This window comes from Leuciscus leuciscus, assembly GCF_965113295.1.
Source record: "Leuciscus leuciscus genome assembly, chromosome: 19".
Taxonomy (NCBI): domain Eukaryota; kingdom Metazoa; phylum Chordata; class Actinopteri; order Cypriniformes; family Leuciscidae; genus Leuciscus; species Leuciscus leuciscus.
This window is the reverse complement of record NC_138743.1, coordinates 32,168,920-32,189,335: the sequence shown is the minus strand read 5'-3', so window position 1 is coordinate 32,189,335 and position 20,416 is coordinate 32,168,920. Positions and strand designations below refer to the sequence as shown.

Genomic DNA, 20,416 nt, shown 5'->3' with positions numbered 1-20,416 from the left:
TTATCTAGTTACTACACCACCAAGTGAGGTGGATTGCTCTGAAAATGTACGTAAAATTCCATCAAAATTTATTTTTAATTAACATTTCCAAGCAAATTACATATATTCCTTTCTGCACGATTAAAAAATATACCAAAGTATATACAGCCCTAAAAAGTATGTAGAGACTTAAGGCACATGTATGAATATTATTGCAATATATAACAAAATATCAATCATAAATACTGCAATTCTATTATATATATACTGCTCATTAATCATAAAGAAAGATAATAAGCAACAACAACAACAAAATAAATAAAAAATATTATTATTATATTTTTTGTTGTTGTTGCTTATTATCTTTCTTTATGATTAATGCAACTTGTTTTGATATTTTGTTATATATATATATATATATATATATATATATATATATATATATATATATATATATATATATATATATATATGAAGAGTTCAGATGCAAAAGCCTCTAAGTGCCATCTGAAATTTTCTTCTAGAATGATAATTTTTATCAAGCTTGTATATTTAAGTTCAGTATTTTCACTTAAATGCCAATGAAAATTACCTATTAATTGTCATTTAAGTGAAATTACTGAACTTAAATATACAAGCTTGATAAAAATGATCATTCTAGAAGAAAATTTCAGATGGCACTTAGAGGCTTTTGCATCTGAACTCTTCATATACATATATATAATGTTATATATCTCACAATTACAACCAACCAAATAAGTGTCCAAATTTTATAATTTGGACACTTATTTGGTTGGTTGTAATTGTGAGAACTAAACCTGCATAATATTGACTTAACATATCCACTAAAATGACCAGTCAGGTCAAACTGCACAAAAAGATTTTTTAAGTGAACTTAAATCTGAGAAAATTCCAACGTAATATTTTTACAGATGCCACTTGCTTTGGTATTTTCTTGTGATGTGTAACACAATGACATTCAGACATTTGTGACAGAAAAACAGAAAGAAAGAAAGAAAGAAAGAAAGAAAGAAAGAAAGAAAGAAAGAAAGAAAGAAAGAAAGAAAGAAAGAAAGAAAGAAAGAAAAAAAGGCGGCAAAAAAAAAGCAAGGAAAGATTTTCTTAACGATCTAACAACTTTTTGTGCAAGTAAGGGTGACAGAGACACAGATGTTCCTTTTGTTTTTCTCCATTACAATTGCTGAAAATATCGCTCGGTAGCTGCTTGACAAATGTATCATTAAAAATCCAGCACGACTGGTTCGCTTTCGTTACGTGTGAGGAGGTACATGAGCGAGCACGTGGTGGGGAACTTTCAGCTTTAAGAGAATTATTCTCCTGCTGTGGGATTAAATTGAGTTCTCTGGTAGCTTGATGAGTCAGACTCATACGCACACAGTCTGAGGCAGCCTGAAGGCCAGGCGTCACGGCAGACTCTCCTGAGCTCACTGATTTTAAGTGGCAGTTCGGAGCATGGCCATCTGCACTATTTGGGTCAAGGACTTTGCGTTCTGATGTGCATATAAGACCATGCAGTGGTTAATGCTGGGTGGTATCTCAGAGTAGTGAGGGTTTGGGAGAGCTCCTAAGCAGGTGTATACTGTCTGAGAGATAGGGAGGGTGAAGCGAGAGAGAACGAAAGCTGCAGAGTGCCGCAGTGCTGGAGCTCACCTTGTCAAGCCACTCTCTGCGGGAAGGCCTTGCCCTTGCAAACAGCAGACCACCAGGCGGGCATCTAAACCATGCAGAACCGGAGACACTGGCTTATTAAAAATGAATGTTTTGGGTTCGGTAAGAGTTAAGCTCAATCGACAACACATCAATGCAAAATATTGATGCCACAAAAAATTATTTTGACTCGACCCTCATTTTCAAAGCAAAAGGTTAGAGTGAGGCATTTACACAAGCAAATCGGACCAATTTTTTAAATATTTAAAGTCACAATGTAATGGAAGTAGCGACAGATCAAGTCTCACTGTAAAAAAAGAAAAGTTGACTTAACCTAAAATTATAAGGCAACTTGCTGCACAGATTTTTTGAGTTGACTCAACTAATAGAGTTTACTCAACTGGAGATGTTATAGTTGAGTCAACTCAACTATAGAGATGTTTTGGTTGAGTCAACTCAAAAAATCTGTGCAGCAAGTTGCCTTATAATTTTAAGTTAAGTCAACTTTTCTTTTGTGAAGTAGACCTACACCTGAGTGAAACGGATCATAGAATAAAAATAATATAAAAAAAAAAACACAGGACAGGACTTGGTTCAACCCATTTGTATTGAAGAGAGGCAGATCTGAATTCAAGCTTTTGAATATTATTTCAATAAAATGATCAAACCAAGTCATCTCCATTTTAAAGAGGGATAGCACAAGCAAAATATTTAAGTAAGTTATATTTAAAAAGAAAAAAGATGTAGAGTTTTCTCTTAAGCAGTTTCTCTGACCGGAAGATCAGATTGAGACATTCTGATATAAAATCAAACTCTGATAAAAACAAACCAAAACAGTCTATGCATGGACGAATTGTTCACAATAAGATCATTAAGATACATAGATAATAAATGCGAATTTCATAATTTCCACAATTTTCCATACTAAAATCATGTTACAGTGCATATAAGTTAGTTGTTGCATGGTGCACACGTCTGGTGACTTATAGAAACAATTAAGTATGTTTACCGCTTGGGAAAATTAACCATGGTGTAGTAGCCAAGTTTTTTTTGGGTGGATTGATTACCATTTGTAAACCCAGTTTTACTACAAATACCACGGTTAAACTATGGTTAACGTACTTAATACTTAGTTTAGTAAAACCATGGTTCATTTGTGGTTACCATTGTTTTTTGGTTTTATTTGTAGTTAAACCATGGTTAATTTTAGTAAGGGACAGATTGGAACCTTCACTTCCATTGCAAGTGCCTCAATTGTTCTGAACTCAGATGTTTTTTGTTTTTTAAAGAAAAGGAGAATCGAAATGAATGTTGTAGTAATCAACATTATGCCACAAATGTTGTCGTTTCAGCTTAACTTGCATTTAAGTGGTTTGTCTTTATTGTAGCTACCCTTCGCAGAAGCTCAGTCGCTCTTGAAGAGGCTTCCGTCGAGCTCACCGGGGTAGTTCGCTCCATATGTTTACTTCTCTTGGGTGTTTCTTCTCCTTTCCACTATTTTGCCGCCTCTGATTCCGGCAGCTTCAAAGAAGAACAAAATAAACACAAATGCAAACTTCTCTCTTCGCATTAGCGCATCACAACAAGAAGCTGCGAGGGATTCTGACAGAATCTTCTCTGTCTTTATCGCAAGAGATATCAAACAGTCAGACTAGTTCTGAGGCAGCAGTTAGTTAGGCTGATGCCGTTCCAGACAGCTGTCATGGAAACAGATGTCTGTTCGGTTACAAGCTGCAGCTTTGCTCCCGTGGTAACGGCTTTGATTGTGACTCGCTGTGTCTGCTCCGAATGTGGTTTCCATTGAAGTCCCTGCACAAAGAGCCCTCATCGTGTGATTGTTGGATTCATTAGTGGAAATTCCCCTACACTTCCTTCCAGATTTGAGGGCCTGAGTCAGCTGTGACATGGTTTTTGAAGAGAGCAGAGACCAGATGTGCTGTAATGATGGGGTGTGTTTTTTTTTTGTTGGTGTGTGTGCCTCCTCCTTCCCTTAATCTCCAACAAATTATCACGGTGTCTGATTATCAAACAGCCTTCAGATGAGATCTAAACGTTAGCAGTTGGAACAACCAACTTCCATAAATATTTAAAAAACAAGCTAATCTACATTCTCCATTAGGCTTGAGGACAGTTTTCAGCTTCAGATCCCCAAGATAAGACTTTCATTAGACATCTGAGAATCTGCTGTACAAGGTAGGCTCAAGAAACCTAAAGCTATGAAAGGTTATGATCTCCAAATCCTCCTTGTTTTCACCAGGCAAGGACAGTCTGAGTCTCCTGACCTATAACTGTTGTCCGTACATCCCGCTCTGAAGGTCTTGGATCTCAGCGGGAATTCAGAGGAGCCGAGCCCTGCAAGCGAAGGTCAGGACGGACCGCACTGAGGCCCTTGTGTTGAGATTCTCACCTCTGTTTATTTCATAAAAGAGAAGATGCCTCCTCTCCTTCTCAGCCTGCTGTGCAGCTTATCTGTATTTAAGACAACACTCAAGGCTTCTGTCTAGACGCAGGCTTAAAGCAGAGAATCGGACAGGACAGTTATAAAGCTTGAGAAAAAATGACAACGCTAAGAGAGAATTTCTGGAACATTGAACATGGACAACAGGCTAGGACTCACTGTTTATTGTTAAAGATAAGTTCACTCAAAAATGAAAATTGTGTCATCATATACTCACCCTCATGTCATTCCATACCTTTTCCATCCCTGCTTTTTGATTGATCAACTTTGAGGCCCATAAGCATGTCTTACATCTGTGACTATCAGTCATGCAGATTTGTAACATGGGGATAAGTAAACAATTACATTTTGGGGTAAAATATTCCTGGAAAGTTTAGAAATCCTTCTGTGTAAAACAATTTGATAGAATGGGATGACGCTATCCCCAAGTATCAGGAAAAATATTAAAAACAATTTAATTAGGATAACCATCAAATACTTCAAATAACCCAAGTGAAGAAAAGGAAAGACTCACTAATAACTAAGAGCAAAGCTTGTTTTTTGTAAAGATAAGATCTAGTCCATCAAGTGTTCAGCATGAGCTGCAGTGACACCTGCTGTTCGTGTGAGGCATTAGTGCATTTTGAAGCAATGACAATTTTTTTTACTGAAAACACATTTGAGAAAAGAGCAAGATGACACATTCAAAGATAAGGATCAATAATACATTAACCATGGCACAATATTAGTCATGTTGGAAACTAACAGCGGCACACTCACTACAAATATTCTTTGTCACTTGTAATGCACCCAAAAAATGTCCTAAGTGCTTATGGGCAAAAAGAGTTTCTGAGATGGAAAAATAAGTACCAGGAATCAATCTCAGGAACATGACAATTTAATTGACAGAACAATCAAAAACAAACATTTTAGATAGGCATCACTCTTCAGAAAATAAGAAAACTTGTTTCAAATGTTGTTTGCAACAATCACAACACCAGCAAAACAAGATCAAAATAAGAAAAAGTGCATTAGCCATCAAGGATAAACAAACTAGAGCCACAGCCTAGGCACATAAAACATAATGCATCATAATAAAATGAATGTGACAACAGTGTGCTAACATGGGGGCTTTGCTGCTCCTATCCTGGACAGTCTGTCTGCCTCCTCATTGCCTGTGTACCCAGCATGACCTGGCACATGCATCTAGAAATGAGGAATAAGAGAGATATTCACTGAGAGAGAGAGAGATTTGACTGGCTATGCCATGCATTTGTTTTATTGCTCATTGTATAATGCCAAGCACCGATGACAACACTGGAAAGTGAGCAGAAGGGTTCTGATGTTTAGTGCTGTAATGTGAAGACACTCCTAAAAATGTTTGTACCACAGAAAAATGTGATATGCTACAAACACAATTGTTCCTTCAAAAATGTAAATATAAAACTTTCATTCTCAACTTCTCAATTAAAGTTATGGCATAGTCTTCAATAGAAGAAAATTAGATTTATTACATGTATTGATTTCATGTTGTTGGAGTTGGACTCTGTAACTGAATTTTTTATTTTTTTATTTTATCTGACACTTTATCTAACAGCGTCAGAGACTGTTAGATCATAGTGGATTTAATCAAAAATATCTTAATTTGTGTTCTGAAGATAAACGAAGCTCTTACGGGTTTGGAACGACATGAGGGTGAGTGATTAATGAACGAATTAGAATTTTTGGGTGAACTAACCCTTTAATCACCTGAGATATCAGCTTTAGCAAAAATTATTCAAAGAGATGCAAGACATCTCTCATTGTGTGTTTATCAAAATTGATGGACTGAGAAAGTCTACAGCTGCACATTTACATGCTAAAAGAATGTTTATACAGTAAGGTTGGGACATCATGCTTGAAACACACAAGTTATACACACAGAATAGCAGATGCCATATTGTACAGATATAACATACCCATACGACCTCAAGTTCTGCATTTAGTTTATCCAGCATTTGGAAGTCTTCCTTGTTGATTATGACCCCACCACTTTTAAGTCTCCAGCCATTAGACTTCCAGGTCTTTACCCAACTTGTGATGCCTTTGGAAAGTAAAAAAAATTAAAATTTAACATACACATATATATTATAACAATAAATACATTTAAAAAAAGTACTACACTGATTCATGACCAGACATTTTACCAAGTTTTTGAAAAGAAAAGCAGGGAGTGCATACCATTAATGGTGAACTTGCTGTCCGTGTATAGCACAATCTTTTTAAAATTCATTTCTCTGGCCTGCTCGAGTGCCTTGCATGCAGCCTGTGATTAAATGTTTAATGATACAGTTATCGATAACTGGGTATAAGAAAGAACTTTGTTTGTGAGCACCTCACAATTTTTACCTGTAATTCTGCTCGTTGGTTGGTCTGCCTCCCTGAAAGCCTATCAGCCACATTACTGAGAAAAGAATGAAAAGTTCAAAAAAAAAAAAAAAAAAAAAAAAAAAATTATAATAATAAATATAATTTTATATATATATATATATGTATGTGTGTGTGTGTGTGTGTGTATTTAAATTTATAAAACTAAAAATATATATTTTGCAGTAAAGCAAGTAAAAATGTTGAACTATAATTATTTGTTGAACACTGGATATGAAAGCATTGCTTGTCTGAAGTTGCACTGTTTGTTTTTCCAGAATGCCATTAATCACAGATGACTCACAGTGGATGATCACGACCCCAATATACACCAATTCCTGCACGCGCTCCTCGTCTTCCATTGGCGGAGCAACATCCATCCGTGTACACCACTACAGAATCACCTGGAAAACCCCCCAGCAAAAAGTAGCCCATTTCATTTAACTATGGTAAAACTTATGTTAATATTGGTCTAATAAATCAAAACAGAATTAGATTTTAAATTTCCATTATCTCCAACAAGACTATAGTACACACAATAGTTACCCATATACGTAAATCCATCACTACTGGCTGCAGCTGTCTTTGACAGTGGGACCTCAATGAGTTTCACTCGTTTCGGACAGGAAGGTCCCTCATCTTCAGAGTCCTCATGGGTTCTTTTACTTCCAAGGGGTACAACCATTGAGGAATCAGGCCCGTTTCTAGGAGGCAGGACCTCATAGTCACATCCTTAAATGCAAACAAAAAACAATGGCAATCACTTGCTTTATAGTATAGTTTAGCAGCCTATCAATACATAGATAAGCATTTATCTGTGTAGTAGTTATGGGTTAAATTACTGCAATGTATATTTTGATATTCTTTATCATTAACAGATTTTATGGCCTCATATTTATTAAGAGACCCCATGGAACATTTCATTAGTTATGCCATTTAATAAACTAGTGAAGGGAAAAAAGGTGATTAAATTCATATAGGCAAAAATAAATGTATTTAATTAAATAATTAATTATATCTCAGGACATCTGCTATCAACTGAAATTCTATAACAAAGCAATATCCAGTGATGCAACATGGCACATATTAGAGGTAAACGGTCTCTTATAATGGGGTATTGGGCAAGGATTTACATTTCAAATAAAAAAATTGAACATATGAGAAAAAAAAGCTATTTACAAATACATATTTCTAATCTTTCCATAAACTAAAAAAAAAAAAAAAAAAAAAAAAATTGGAATATATGAATGAAAGATATATATAAAAAACGTAATGGTATTGTCTTACATTTATGCTTAAATTCATATGGCAAATTTTTTGTATTGCCAATCTGTAAACCAACATGTTTGATATACATTTTTAGATCTGGATAAATATAACCAGCACATAAAATAAAATGACTTGCTATGAAGAATATTAACATGCGTAAAAAATCAAAAATTTATTTCAGCATGCTTGTATATGATGGCTCTCTCGAATGGTCATATCACATGACACAAATAGAGGCACATCTTACCCCTCTCCCTCCTGTATACTTTCCCTTGTACACCTGAAATATTGAGGATGCATCATTATGGCAGATCTTTATAAGGGGTGTATAACATCTTTGATATTACCAATTGGTTTCCCAAAAGATGTTGCAGCAGATTGGCTCCTCACAAAGGCCCAAGCATCCTTTTCAGAGGCAAACTTCTTATAACTTGCATAGGGAAACTTATCCACCTGATGTTTACATTCCTCCCTTTAGGAGAGAAATAATGCGTGGTCATGCAATGCAATAAGCGCTCACAGGTACATAAAATAGTCATATAGCTGCCTGTTCACCATGTTTGGTATACTCCTGGTTTAAATCCTTTCCTCACAGCGTAGAAAAATGCTCCTTTCTTGCCCATGTCTTCTGCGGCGTTACAGAGAGTCCTGCGTACAACATTGAAAAACCCAGGCAATCTCAACATAGTCTCTGCTCAGAGCAGAGTTAACATTACAATATCCTTTAGTCGTGGCATTTGAAATGACAGTAACCATAAAAAATAACCTGACAAAGACTTTCACAAAATGCTTATGGATCCAACGGTTTTGACTTTCGTTTGCAGAGCATCCACGTTAACAGTCGGCTGACCAAACGCGTTTCAGAGTCACAGCTTCTTCTTCTTACATTAGAATTCCCCCCCAATCCAGTTCATAGTGCTTTACCGCCACCAACTGAAGTGGAGTGTGGTGGACATGTTGCAAGAAGGAAGGAGACAACACTGAGATAAAAAAAATAAAAAAAAAATAATAAAAAAAAGGCATCGGTCTTATTAAAAGTGGGCGCTCAGAGCAATATTATGTAGATGCTACTCGTTCAGAGAGATATTTAATTTTAGTGAGTCGAAAGCATGCAGCGCGACCAGTACAGCCCGATTTCAAAACAGATGACTCTTATGAGCCGATTCTTTTTTGAACCACAAACATACGGCGCAACAGCGTAGCTCAATTCCCAAACGAATGACTCGTATGAACCGGTTCTTTTTAGTGAATCGTAAACACACAGAACACCAGTACGAATGAATGACTCTTATGAACAGACTGTAAAAAAATGGCTTATGAACAGCGGATCTTTGTAGTAAATCATGTAGGTTGTTAAATGATTACACGCGAACTTTAAAAATATTTTTTTTTAAAACGTTTTTTTTAAATCACGATGGAACTCCATTTGAGAGGAAAACTGTAAAACATTATTAGACATGTGTTTTTAAACTTCCTCATAGATAGCAAGTCAGTAAAAAAAATATATAAAAAAATTGCCAGAATCCCTGAAACTATGTATTTATAATTGTATAATGATGTTTTTCAGTTAATAAAATGAACAAAATATTGCAACTATTCCTTTACACAACGTGATAAATTAGAAGAACGGGTGCCCTCTGCAGTCGAGGATGATGATTACATTTCCCATCATGCAACACACCAACGCGCTTTTACCGGCCTCTCGCGAGAATACGGTCTCTTCCCAGGCCGTCGTTGAAAGAGGTGAGTCTACTGAATGTGCCCAGCTAATGAGATATCAAGTTAAAATGTAGAAAATAAGTAATATTTACCTTCATGCACGAGCTTCATATGATGTTTTCACTGAGATGCGTTAGATGCGAGTATATAAATAAATGGATGGCTATTTTAGAAACAGGAATTTATAAATTTAAGATGTGCTAGCAGACGTGGCTGTACTACAGTATTATTGCGGCCCATGTGCTGTTATAATATCCCCGAAAATGCCTCTTAAGTAAAGTACTATATCTCGAAGACTTATATTTGTGATAGAATTAAACTTGTAATGTAAATGTAGTAATTCTGTGCTAGCTAATCAATGCTAACGGCATGCTAAGAACACACTTGTAGATAGTAGAGAGAGTTTTTCTTAACGGTAACCGCCTAGCCGGTGAATTACGTAGAACAGCCGTAGTTAGAATTTTAAATTTGAGATTAATAATTCGATTAAATGCCAAGACATGTTGGTTAATTTATTAAATTACGGTGTCATATGAATAGCATGTCACCTTGCTTACCTGTACAGACGCATCAGATTGTATGTCATCTTTGAAGGGTAGTTCACTCAATAATTTTGTTCATTTACTCCCCTTCATGTTTTTCCAAACCCATGACTTTTATCTGTGGACCACAAAATGGAGATGTGCGTAATGTTATGACCTGACAGCCTCAGATTCTGTCCAGTCATTTTTATAAAATGTAAGTAAATTAAGATTGAGGCTGTCAGTTTGCAGCATTCTGCCTAAAATCTTGTGTATAACAGTGAAAGTTCAAGTTTGGAACAAAGTGAGGGTTAATAAATGAGACAATCCTTTTAAGTGAACTAATCTTACTATACTATGTTGTGTTTTTATTCTTACAAGTCTGTTTCTGTGTTTCAGACACAGGCCATGTTCAGTACCAGTGCGAAAATAGTAAAGCCGAATGGCGAAAAGCCAGACGAGTTTGAGTCTGGCATTTCCCAGGTATAATTCAGCAACTCATGATTTTTTTTTTATTATTATAAATGTGATATGCATGCATCTGTATCCTCCTCTTCTACCGTTCTTATGATAAACTTCAGTCTGTCTCATGCAGGCTCTTCTTGAGCTGGAGATGAACTCTGATTTGAAGGCTCAGCTGAGGGAGCTCCACATCACTGCTGCTAAGGTAAACACTTGGGTTCATTCATTTTGGATGATTACCATTGTAGTAGTTCAGCTACAGCATTAGTACAATAAATAGCTGAACTGATAATTGACACAACCGACGTGGACATCCTGTGAGATGGCTCTCATGTGGCTCTGTCCGTGTGGCGTAAGGGAGCGCAGCACTTCGGTGCCATGACGTACAGTCCCGTTCCACGACGTTGGATAGCAAGCTTGTCCCCGGCCTCTGGCTGGTGTGGACGGCGTCCTGTATATTCCTACATCTTCCCAGAGCCCTTTGGGCCGTTACTGGGGAGGTAAACCATGCGGTGCATATGCCCTCCACTGTAAAAAAAATAGTAAAACTTGGTGAATACTAGGTTCAGTCTTTTGTAGATTTATGCATTGTGTGCTTGTTCACACTTCATTCTCTCTCTTTCTTGCAGGAAATTGAGGTTGGTGGTAGCAGGAAAGCCATCATCATTTTTGTGCCGGTGCCCCAGCTGAAGTCCTTCCAGAAGATCCAGGTGAGGCTCGTGCGTGAGCTGGAAAAGAAATTCAGCGGCAAGCATGTGGTGTTCATCGCACAGGTAAGACTTGTCCTTTTTAAGCATCTGATTTTTAATGTCGAACAAGTGTTAGGTGTGCTGTCCTTTGTATTTATTGATGTTGTACATTTAGTTGCTGCTAAAACTGTCCTGTAGAATGTTTAGTGCAATATTTTTAAGCATCAATTGGTGTGGAATTTTAATGACCTCGTTAAATCCAAATTAGACTTGTGGCTGTTAGTCCATGTCTGTTTGTTTGAGGCCATTGTTTATGCTAGTGTGATTCTATACATTGAGATGTAACTTTCAAATGCTCTTAAGATTTAAAAATTGTGCATACCTGTGAAGTTTGCCTGGACAACTAAACATTTTAAATGTCCAATCCAGTGCTCTCTAAAGTAAAAATTATTTGTTAATGGTAATAAATTATGCAGGTATTTTCTATTAAAATTAATGCTCTTCAGATTTAAAATGCTCATCTTCACCTTGTACTGGCCTAATAGATATTTTTAAAAGGGTAACAAGCCCTTCTACGTCCTGCCAAACATCCTTTTTCAATTGCAGTGTTGGCACTGGACCAGATAACACTTGTCAAGTCATTTCATGGGGTCCTTAAACTTTGACTTTAACGAATCTCAGCCTTAGTGTGATTTTTGATTTACCAACGTGGACATCCTGTGAGATGGCTCTCATGTGGCTCTGTCCGTGTGGCGTAAGGGAGCGCAGCACTTCGGTGCCATGACGTACAGTCCCGTTCCACGACGTTGAATAGCAAGCTTGTCCCCGGCCTCTGGCTGGTGTGGACGGCGTCCTGTATATTCCTACATCTTCCCAGAGCCCTTTGGGCCATTACTGGGGAGGTAAACCATGCAGTGTACATGCCATTTAGAGCCACAATAATGTGATGTTGCTTAAGAATTAGCAGGTTGACAACCAAATTAATGGTTTTAATCTTGATTGATCTTTTTTTCCAGAGAAGGATCCTGCCTAAACCCACAAGGAAAAGCCGCACAAAAAACAAGCAGAAGCGTCCCAGGAGGTAAATGTCGTCTTGTTGCATTTTGGAAGCTGTGTTTGCGGAGTCAGGGTTAGTAGTGCTTGCTTTCTCAGTGTGAATTTGCCTACCATATCCGAGTTGTGCTGATTGGCCTGTTAGCGTATCGTAAACCGACGTGGACATCCTGTGAGATGGCTCTCATGTGGCTCTGTCCGTGTGGCGTAAGGGAGCGCAGCACTTCGGTGCCATGACGTACAGTCCCGTTCCACGACGTTGGATAGCAAGCTTTTCCCCGGCCTCTGGCTGGTGTGGATGGCGTCCTGTATATTCCTACATCTTCCCAGAGCCCTTTGGGCCGTTACTGGGGAGGTAAACCATGCAGTGTACATCCAAATCTGTTATATTTAGGATATTTCATGTTTTTAGGTGACATGAACCTAATGTTTAGTGGATGAACACTAAACTTGTCCACTTAATCTGTCTTCTCCTTTAGCCGAACTCTCACTAATGTGCATGATGCTATCCTTGAGGACCTGGTCTTCCCCAGCGAAATTGTTGGCAAAAGGATTCGCGTGAAACTGGACAGCAGCAGGCTCATCAAGGTCCACCTCGACAAGGCACAGCAAAACAATGTTGAACACAAAGTGAGTACTATTCTTTAAATGTAGTGACCCAACGTGGACATCCTGTGAGATGGCTCTCATATGGCTCTGTCCGTGTGGCGTAAGGGAGCGCAGCACTTCGGTGCCATGACGTACAGTCCCGTTCCACGACGTTGGATAGCAAGCTTGTCCCCGGCCTCTGGCTGGTGTGGATGGCGTCCTGTATATTCCTACATCTTCCCAGAGCCCTTTGGGCCGTTACTGGGGAGGTAAACCATGCAGTGTACACAATTAATTGTTAAAGTTGGGGTTCTATTTTGGGATTTGGGATGAATTATCAGGCAGTCCTAATTTGATTTGTGTGGTGTAATCGTTCTCCGATTGTTTTGACCCTTGACTTTAACTGGAGATGTTTACCTTTTGAAAAATAAAATAAAAAATCAATTAGTATGCTTTAGCTTTATTTTCAGCTCTCTACATTTCAATTAGTAAGTGACTGTCACAATTTCTTAATTAGTCTTAACACTGAATATTAATTTAACTAATTTGTGGTTCTTGTTTCAGGTTGAGACCTTCTCTGGTGTCTACAAGAAGCTCACAGGCAAGGATGTGATATTTGAATTCCCGGAGTTCCAACTGTAAAGTGCAGATGACAAAATAAATTTGTTTACTGTCATGTCCCCTGTCTTTTTTCAATTCTTTTACTAAGTCATTGGGTGACTTCTGGGTTTTTTATATGTGGTCTTATGAGCAAGATGTTAGTTCATGAAAGCATTGTGGCTGAAAAAGACAGTGTTCTGAAGTGGTAAGGATTGCTATATGACTTCACTCTTGTCTGCAAATTATAAATGTTCATCAGATTGCAATGTCACATGTTTTGAGCCTGTTTTTATGGAGGCCACAATGATCGGTATCTTTTTTTTATAGTGCCCAAACTCATGCCTGGCCTAATCCTGGCTCCCAACAGATCTGCATCTAAACCAGTCCATCTGTGGTTATTGGTGGTGACCATTTTGTCAGGAGTTATTGACCGATAGCATGTTGGGTAATGCCCTGTACTAGTATTGGAATGAGAAAAAATATATAATAATCAAAGCATTTGTTCAGATTGAAAGATTGTATCGTCTTTACAATATAACAGGTGAACAAGACTTTATCCTATTTTATAAAATGGTCATGACGCCAATGTAAGCTAACCTGGGTTCATTTTTCAGTGGGATTGTAGCTATAAGTAAACTAGGTTATTTGTCTCACATTATTTGAAAAGATCCTAAATTAAACGAGAATTTTAAAGTACTGTGATTAAAAGTTAAGTACTACAACTGTTCCCGGATTCAAGCTTGTAATGTCCCTCCGTGTTCCAGTCTGTTCCGAGACCATACGAAATGTACATAATCAAGCCATGTCACGTGATCGTAACGAAATATCCCACCACATGTAGATTGTTAAAACAGATATTCAGATTTATAAAATAATTGTAATAAATACAAAAGAAAAGAAACTAGTTTTTGTGCAACAGAGGGCGCTGTTTTTCCACAACGACAACATTACTGACATGGTGGGCAAAGTTCAAAGTATTAGTAAGCCAGAAATTCAACATATAAACTGCACATTTTTATGTTGACTCGAGTTACTCCAGATGACCCGCGATTGTATGTAAGAATCCATTCTGTACGTTCATAATATTCATAATATTCAACGTGACAGTTGTTGATCAAAAATGATGGACTTCGCTCTGTTATAAAGGTTGTTTTGCAGAGGGTAGTTAAATATTATCAGTCAGCCTATTACATCGCAGCGAGTTAGCGCTTCTGTACCGTCCTCTTCTTAGGTCCTTGTAATATTAAACAAGAATTACATTTGAAACTAAAAAGAATTAGCTAAAATCTAATTGGCATAAACATGGCAAATCGACCTATACAGAAGGCGGCCAGCAGTCAGCCACATTTCCTGCAGTTCAACAACCTCGCGTGTGAAACAGCTGGAGGAAAGGTGAAAAACTGTGCATTTTAAATATAATAAACAATGCCATCTCACTTTATGAGATTTTAAATATGCGGATGTTCTTGTTACATTGCATTTGCTAATAAAGTACTAACGTTGTCATTAAAGGTGATTTTTGCCACAGATGAGTGGTTTGCCCCTGCCAGAAATCTATTGAAGGTAAAGTCATTTTGCTTGTACTCTGGTAATATTCATGTATTCAAACTTTTCTGGAATTATCTGACATTAAAAACGTTGTTCTAAAATGACCTGAAGAGAGACCCTCCAGAATTCATAGCCTCAGCGTTTAATGAATATGGGAAATGGATGGATGGCTGGGAAACCCGGAGGAAAAGAATTCCAGGTATTAGTCCATTTTCTCAAATCAAAGTTCACTGTAAAACTGAAATAGGGCTCTGTGTGTGTTCCTCATTTCTCTTTAATGAGCGAGTTCCGTTGAACCTGTATGAGTTAGAGCAGAATAGCTGTAGGCTACATCCTTCTATCATCCATCCAGTCTCTCTGAAGATCTGTAAAATGAACTGCAACACTGAGATGCTTCCTCATCTGATCAGGCTTTCAGGGCATGTTTTCTAATCTCAAAGAGTGCTCCGTCTGTACTTACAACAGATTTGGTGATCTCATGAAAGATGCATGCGTCTCTCATCTTGTGTTAAAGGTCACGACTGGTGCATTGTACAGTTAGGAGTTCCAGGAGTTATTCATGGCTTTGATGTGGACACATCGTTCTTCACGGGGAACTATGCCCCATACGCCTCAATTCAAGTGGCATGTCTTGGTAGGTATCTATGGTCGTGGCGTGTAAGTATATGTTAAAGGGATAGGCCTAGTTCACTTTGAAATTAATTTTTGGTATGTTAGCTTACCTCAAGGGCATCCAAGATGTAGGTGTCTTTTTTTCCGCAGTATTTTCAATTTTGATATTTTTAGGTCAAACCGTTCTTGTCTGTCAGTCATATAATGCAGGTCTATGGTCACTGTCTCAAAGAGCATGCACAGAGTCCAAATTAAAACAATTCCCCGTCGTCCAAATTAAACAATTCCCCATCGTAAGTACACATTGATGGCCTAAGACACGAAACGAGCGGTTTGCGTGAGAAAACGAACAGTATTTATATAGTTTTTACCTCTTATACACAGCCATGTCCGAGTGATCTGATCTAACGTGTGCGCAGACTGGTGCATAGATATATACACTAGATGTCGCCTTAAAGACATTCGTTCCAATGAACTGCCGTAGACAAGGCGACATCTAGTGTGTATATATCTATGCACCAGTCTGCGTACACGTCAGATCAGATCACTTGGACGTGGCTGTGTTCAAGAGGTAAAAACGATATAAATACTGTTCGTTTTCTCACGCAAACCGCTCGTTTCGTGTCTTAGGCCATCAATGTGTACTTACGATGGGGAATTGTTTAATTTGGACGACGGGGAATTGTTTTAATTTGGACTCTGTGCATGCTCTTTGAGGTGGTGACCATCGACCTGCATTATGACTGACAGACAAGAACGGTTTGACCTAAAAATATCAAAATTGAAACTACTGCGGAAAAAAAGACACCTACATCTTGGATGCCCTTGAGGTAAGCTAAAACATACCAAAAATTAATTTCAAAGTGAACTATCCCTTTAAAGGATAAAGTCTAAGGTTACCTTGATTATATCTAATGTATGTCACTTCTAAATCAGATCAGATTCCATTGTTCACTCTTGAAGGAGATCGTACAGGCTTGGCAGCTTCCCCAAGCCAGTTTGAAGCTGTGGCAAAGGTGTAAAATATCGTCTAGTGTGCTAGATCATGCATAAAATCTACAGTCTGTGTTTCTGAGGGAACAGCACTCAGTCTGAATTTTTGTTGAACAGCTGAACTCAGACCGCTGGAAGGAGATTGTCCCGATGACAGAGATGAAGCCGGGTTACTCTGAATCATGCCACAACTACCTGAGTGTCACCTATCCACACAGAGTTACCCATATCCGCCTCAACATGTATCCAGGTAATACATGTTCCGCAACATGAGTCATTCGATGCAATTTTAAAAAATGACAAAACAGAGAATGTGATCATTCATAATAATAAAAAAAATTGCCTGGGGAGAGATGCTACAACAGAGCAACATCTTAGAGAGCCATTCATTTTGTCAAATGAATACAAATGAAGGCTTGTAAAATGATAATAAAATATTAACGTTTTATTTATATACCACCTTAAAACTGGAGAGTATGTTTTTTCCAGATTTTTTTATGTGGTGTTTTATTTACTCATTTATCTTAGCGGATGATTTCTTGCCCAAGGTGCCTATACAGGAAAAGATTCTTTCAACGAATTGTTGAAAGAATTGTAGCTCTGAATTAAAGCTGAAGTTTGTAATAAAGTCACCAAATAAATATATTAGCATTCACCCTGCCTGCCATTGCGGTCAAATTGTTAGTCCTGAACTAACCCATACTTTAAAGTGCAACTTTTTTTCAGTAGCCTCGGTTCCGTAAGTATTTTTCCGACGGGGTTTTAAAAAAAAAGTCTAAATGTAATAAGCTATGAACCAGCTATGAGGTGTAGCACAAAATTACAAACTTTGATTTGAAGCATAAAAGTATTTGAAAATCTGACAAAGAGACAAAAGGTACAAGAATGAGGACCTAATGGCTTTAATGAGGGGAAAGAACCCTATAAACCCCAATTATGTGAATTACATAATTGAATGTAAAACAATGGAGAAATATAAAACAATTTTGATGTTGACTCTATATAGAAACACGATATTTAACGTTGATATATACTTTTATATTCTATTGACTCTTGCTCTCTGTTGTTTGAGTCAATGAGTTTGTGTTGGGCTGGTTGGGATGCTTAAACAAACAAAGCAATATTTTGCTACAGTGTTTACACTTTTATGGATTATCAACCCACTCAAAAAAACATTTCAGCTTTAATTTTTTTGTTTGATGTTTGCAGATGGTGGCATTGCAAGGCTGAAAGTGTATGGCATTGGGAAGAAGGACTGGTCCACTGTGCCTGGCCAAGGCCTAGTGGATCTTGTTGCCCTGGTTAATGGAGGCGTATGCGTAGGCTACAGCGACGCCCACTACGGTCACCCACGCAATCTGATTGGTGAGTGATTCTTTGGACTCCCAGACAGCATCATAGAGTTGGCCCAGATCCGGCCCACATCTGGTACACGTGGATTCCACACAGCCAAGATGTGGGCCGAAACTATGTTGCTGTCTGGGCTGACAAGTTGAGAAACATTTTAAAGAGGCATTATGTTTTTTTGTTTTTTTTTCAGTTGAGCCATTTTACATCTAAAATGCAGACCGCTTTTACAGACAACAGTCTCTGCTTTCAATCTGGCTTATCATAAAAAACAATCCATACTTCATTTTTATGAATACTAAACATCACTTCCCAATAAATAAGTTAAGGTCTATTTAATGGTTGTTTGGAGAAGATTATGGAATAAAATTAGAGATTTTGAGATCTAGATCAGTACTTTGTGATTGTCTGAATGTGTGCTCCTCCGTAGGCCTAGGGAGAGCTGACAACATGGGTGACGGGTGGGAGACAGCCAGACGCCTGGATCGGCCCAAAATTTTAAGGGTAAAAGCAGTCTAGTCATTTTAGGAAACATCATAGATATCAGTTATACCCCACACAGGTCCCATATTTTGCTTTTCAGGTGGACGAGAAAGGCATATTGCAGGTCCCAGGCTGTGAGTGGGCTATTCTCAGACTAGGACATCCTGGCATCATAAGCAAAATTGAGTTAGACACCAACCATTTTAAAGGTACTAGAAGTATTCAGTAGTATTTTATATTTTCTTTAAGTAGGCTAATTCAAATTTTATTGCATTTTCTGTCTTGTGTTTTCCATCTTAAATTACTTTTGTACTTTCTATTCATAAAATAACTCATGGAAGAAATGTATCACGGTTTCCACAAAAATATTAAGCAGCACAACTGTTTTCAACATTGATAATAGAAATGTTTCTTGATCACCATATCATCATATTAGAATGATTTCTGAAAGATCATGTGACACTGAAGACAGGAGTAATGATGCCGAAAATTCAGCTTTGCCATCACACGAATAAATACATTTAAAATATATTAAAATACAAAATAGTTATTTTAAATTGTAATCATATTTCATATTATTACTGATTTGGTTAGCATAAGAGTCTTTATTTTAAAAACATTAAAAAATCTTACCGTCCCCAAACTTTTGAAACTTTTTAACTCTAAGCTTGACATGTGCTTTTTCTTTTTTTATATTGGCTGTTTAAAAAACAACTATTGTCTTAGGGAATTTTCCAGACTCCTGCAAGATCGAGGCCTGCAGTTTGACCCCAGATGAGGAGAACTATTTAATTCTTAACCAGTGGCGCTCTGACAAAAGCCCCAAGTGGAGAATTCTCCTTCCTCCTCAAAAAGTATGTATTGCCCTAAATTCATTTGCCTTCATCTTCAACTTTATTCCTTTTTGTTCTCTGTAAATGTGATCACAATCTTCCTCATCTAGCTGAAGGCACACCACAGGCACTTGTTTTCTGGGGAGTCTGTGGTGCATTGTGGGCCTGTGACTCATGTGCGTCTGATCATAGCTCCTGACGGAGGGGTCAGCAGACTCAGGCTCTGGGGTCGACCGGTGTCCAACAACGTGACTCACCCTCAACAAATCTCCAAACTGTGATGCCATCATGCATTTTCAACACACGGCTACGGAAGAACGAAGCTCATGACATTAGCCGTGATTTAAAATATTAACAGTATAATTGTGGTAATTACAATACTATATACAAATACTATACTATACATTTACCTAATAGTGGTACAGTAAATAATTTTATTTTATTGTCAATATAAAATGTGACTTCACTAATTTTGTTTGCCTCATATATTTCCAAATCTGACATTTCAGATATAAAAATAGTTTTGAAAATACTTATTCTGTCATGTGAATGTTTGTCTAGATCTGTTTTAATTTTTAAAGCAAACAAAACAAAGGTGTGAGCAAATGCTGACAGTAAGACAACCAACATGATGTCCATAGACACATAAGTACTCCACCACACAGACTGTACAGTAGCATTGGAAATATTCTGGGAATGATCTAATACAAAGTATAATATTTTAACAACTAACATTTTTGTCAACATTTGAAAAGTTCTGCTTGCATACCTCAGAAACAGCTCTGGGATATGCTAATAATTATTGTTATACTTAAAATAATAAATCTAAAATTACTAAAATAATACCACTACAAATAATTCATATTATTTTAGTATTTTTTATAATGATTTTTAATAGATCTTTTCACTGCTTTCAGCAAAAGTGCTATATTATAAAAGGAATAAAAGTGTATAATTCGATTTTATTTTTTAAATAATCATGTCTGATGTGTCCTTCTTTGATGGGCAGTATTTTTTAAAAATATTTACTTGTCATTTTTCCTATACAGGAACATGCAGCAACTGGTCTTTGATTTTAAAAAATATGTTTTGAGTCAAGAAACGAATTGAAGCTTATCTCCATTCACATGAAAAGTTGTTGACATATTCCTTTGACGTTTCTTCCACTATGTGCTTATCCCTCGGAACAGTTGGTTAAAAAAACAAGGT

General features: G+C 37.3%; 3 protein-coding genes across 5 annotated transcripts; 2 read left to right on the top strand and 1 right to left on the bottom strand.

Annotated features, from left to right (window-relative positions):
* Positions 1–4,966: 4,966 nt before the first annotated feature.
* rnaseh1 (ribonuclease H1) lies at positions 4,967–8,672 on the bottom strand. 2 transcript variants are annotated; one of them, XM_082148409.1, is made up of 9 exons: positions 8,526–8,672; positions 8,315–8,407; positions 8,107–8,231; positions 7,037–7,222; positions 6,795–6,894; positions 6,473–6,527; positions 6,305–6,389; positions 6,043–6,167; positions 4,967–5,290 (listed from the first exon to the last, which is right to left on the bottom strand). In XM_082148409.1, the coding sequence occupies exons 2-9, from the start codon at positions 8,380–8,382 to the stop codon at positions 5,204–5,206; spliced, it is 831 nt and encodes a 276-aa protein (XP_082004535.1). In that variant the 5' UTR covers positions 8,383–8,407; positions 8,526–8,672; the 3' UTR covers positions 4,967–5,203. The 2 variants fall into 2 exon arrangements, with proteins under 2 accessions (XP_082004535.1, XP_082004534.1); XM_082148408.1 differs by having other exon boundaries at positions 8,315–8,651.
* A 781-nt stretch (positions 8,673–9,453) lies between these two features.
* Positions 9,454–13,467, top strand: rps7 (ribosomal protein S7). 2 transcript variants are annotated; one of them, XM_082148416.1, is made up of 7 exons: positions 9,454–9,502; positions 10,399–10,482; positions 10,595–10,666; positions 11,091–11,234; positions 12,167–12,231; positions 12,683–12,833; positions 13,356–13,467. In XM_082148416.1, the coding sequence occupies exons 2-7, from the start codon at positions 10,408–10,410 to the stop codon at positions 13,431–13,433; spliced, it is 585 nt and encodes a 194-aa protein (XP_082004542.1). In that variant the 5' UTR covers positions 9,454–9,502; positions 10,399–10,407; the 3' UTR covers positions 13,434–13,467. The 2 variants fall into 2 exon arrangements, with proteins under 2 accessions (XP_082004542.1, XP_082004543.1); XM_082148417.1 differs by lacking the exon at positions 9,454–9,502 and adding an exon at positions 10,192–10,216.
* Positions 13,468–13,603: 136 nt separating this feature from the next.
* allc (allantoicase) lies at positions 13,604–19,739 on the top strand. Its single transcript, XM_082147512.1, has 11 exons — positions 13,604–14,783; positions 14,904–14,954; positions 15,051–15,138; positions 15,454–15,573; positions 16,488–16,567; positions 16,662–16,794; positions 17,754–17,909; positions 18,322–18,395; positions 18,475–18,583; positions 19,101–19,228; positions 19,318–19,739. The coding sequence occupies exons 1-11, from the start codon at positions 14,694–14,696 to the stop codon at positions 19,486–19,488; spliced, it is 1,200 nt and encodes a 399-aa protein (XP_082003638.1). The 5' UTR covers positions 13,604–14,693; the 3' UTR covers positions 19,489–19,739.
* Positions 19,740–20,416: the final 677 nt, after the last annotated feature.

Excerpts from the sequence above, each read along its gene's own strand:
- allc (XM_082147512.1), top strand. The coding sequence starts at position 14,694 with ATGGCAAATCGACCTATACAGAAGGCGGCCAGCAGTCAGCCACATTTC. Across the intron at positions 14,955-15,050 it reads CTGCCAGAAATCTATTGAAG|AGAGACCCTCCAGAATTCAT; the intron begins GTAAAGTCATTT and ends AATGACCTGAAG. Across the intron at positions 15,574-16,487 it reads AATTCAAGTGGCATGTCTTG|ATCAGATTCCATTGTTCACT; the intron begins GTAGGTATCTAT and ends CTTCTAAATCAG.
- rps7 (XM_082148416.1), top strand. The coding sequence starts at position 10,408 with ATGTTCAGTACCAGTGCGAAAATAGTAAAGCCGAATGGCGAAAAGCCA. Across the intron at positions 10,483-10,594 it reads TTGAGTCTGGCATTTCCCAG|GCTCTTCTTGAGCTGGAGAT; the intron begins GTATAATTCAGC and ends TGTCTCATGCAG. Across the intron at positions 10,667-11,090 it reads TCCACATCACTGCTGCTAAG|GAAATTGAGGTTGGTGGTAG; the intron begins GTAAACACTTGG and ends TCTTTCTTGCAG.
- rnaseh1 (XM_082148408.1), bottom strand. The coding sequence starts at position 8,445 with ATGTTGAGATTGCCTGGGTTTTTCAATGTTGTACGCAGGACTCTCTGT. Across the intron at positions 6,895-7,036 it reads TGATGGATTTACGTATATGG|GTGATTCTGTAGTGGTGTAC; the intron begins GTAACTATTGTG and ends GGGGTTTTCCAG. Across the intron at positions 6,168-6,304 it reads CAGCAAGTTCACCATTAATG|GCATCACAAGTTGGGTAAAG; the intron begins GTATGCACTCCC and ends TACTTTCCAAAG.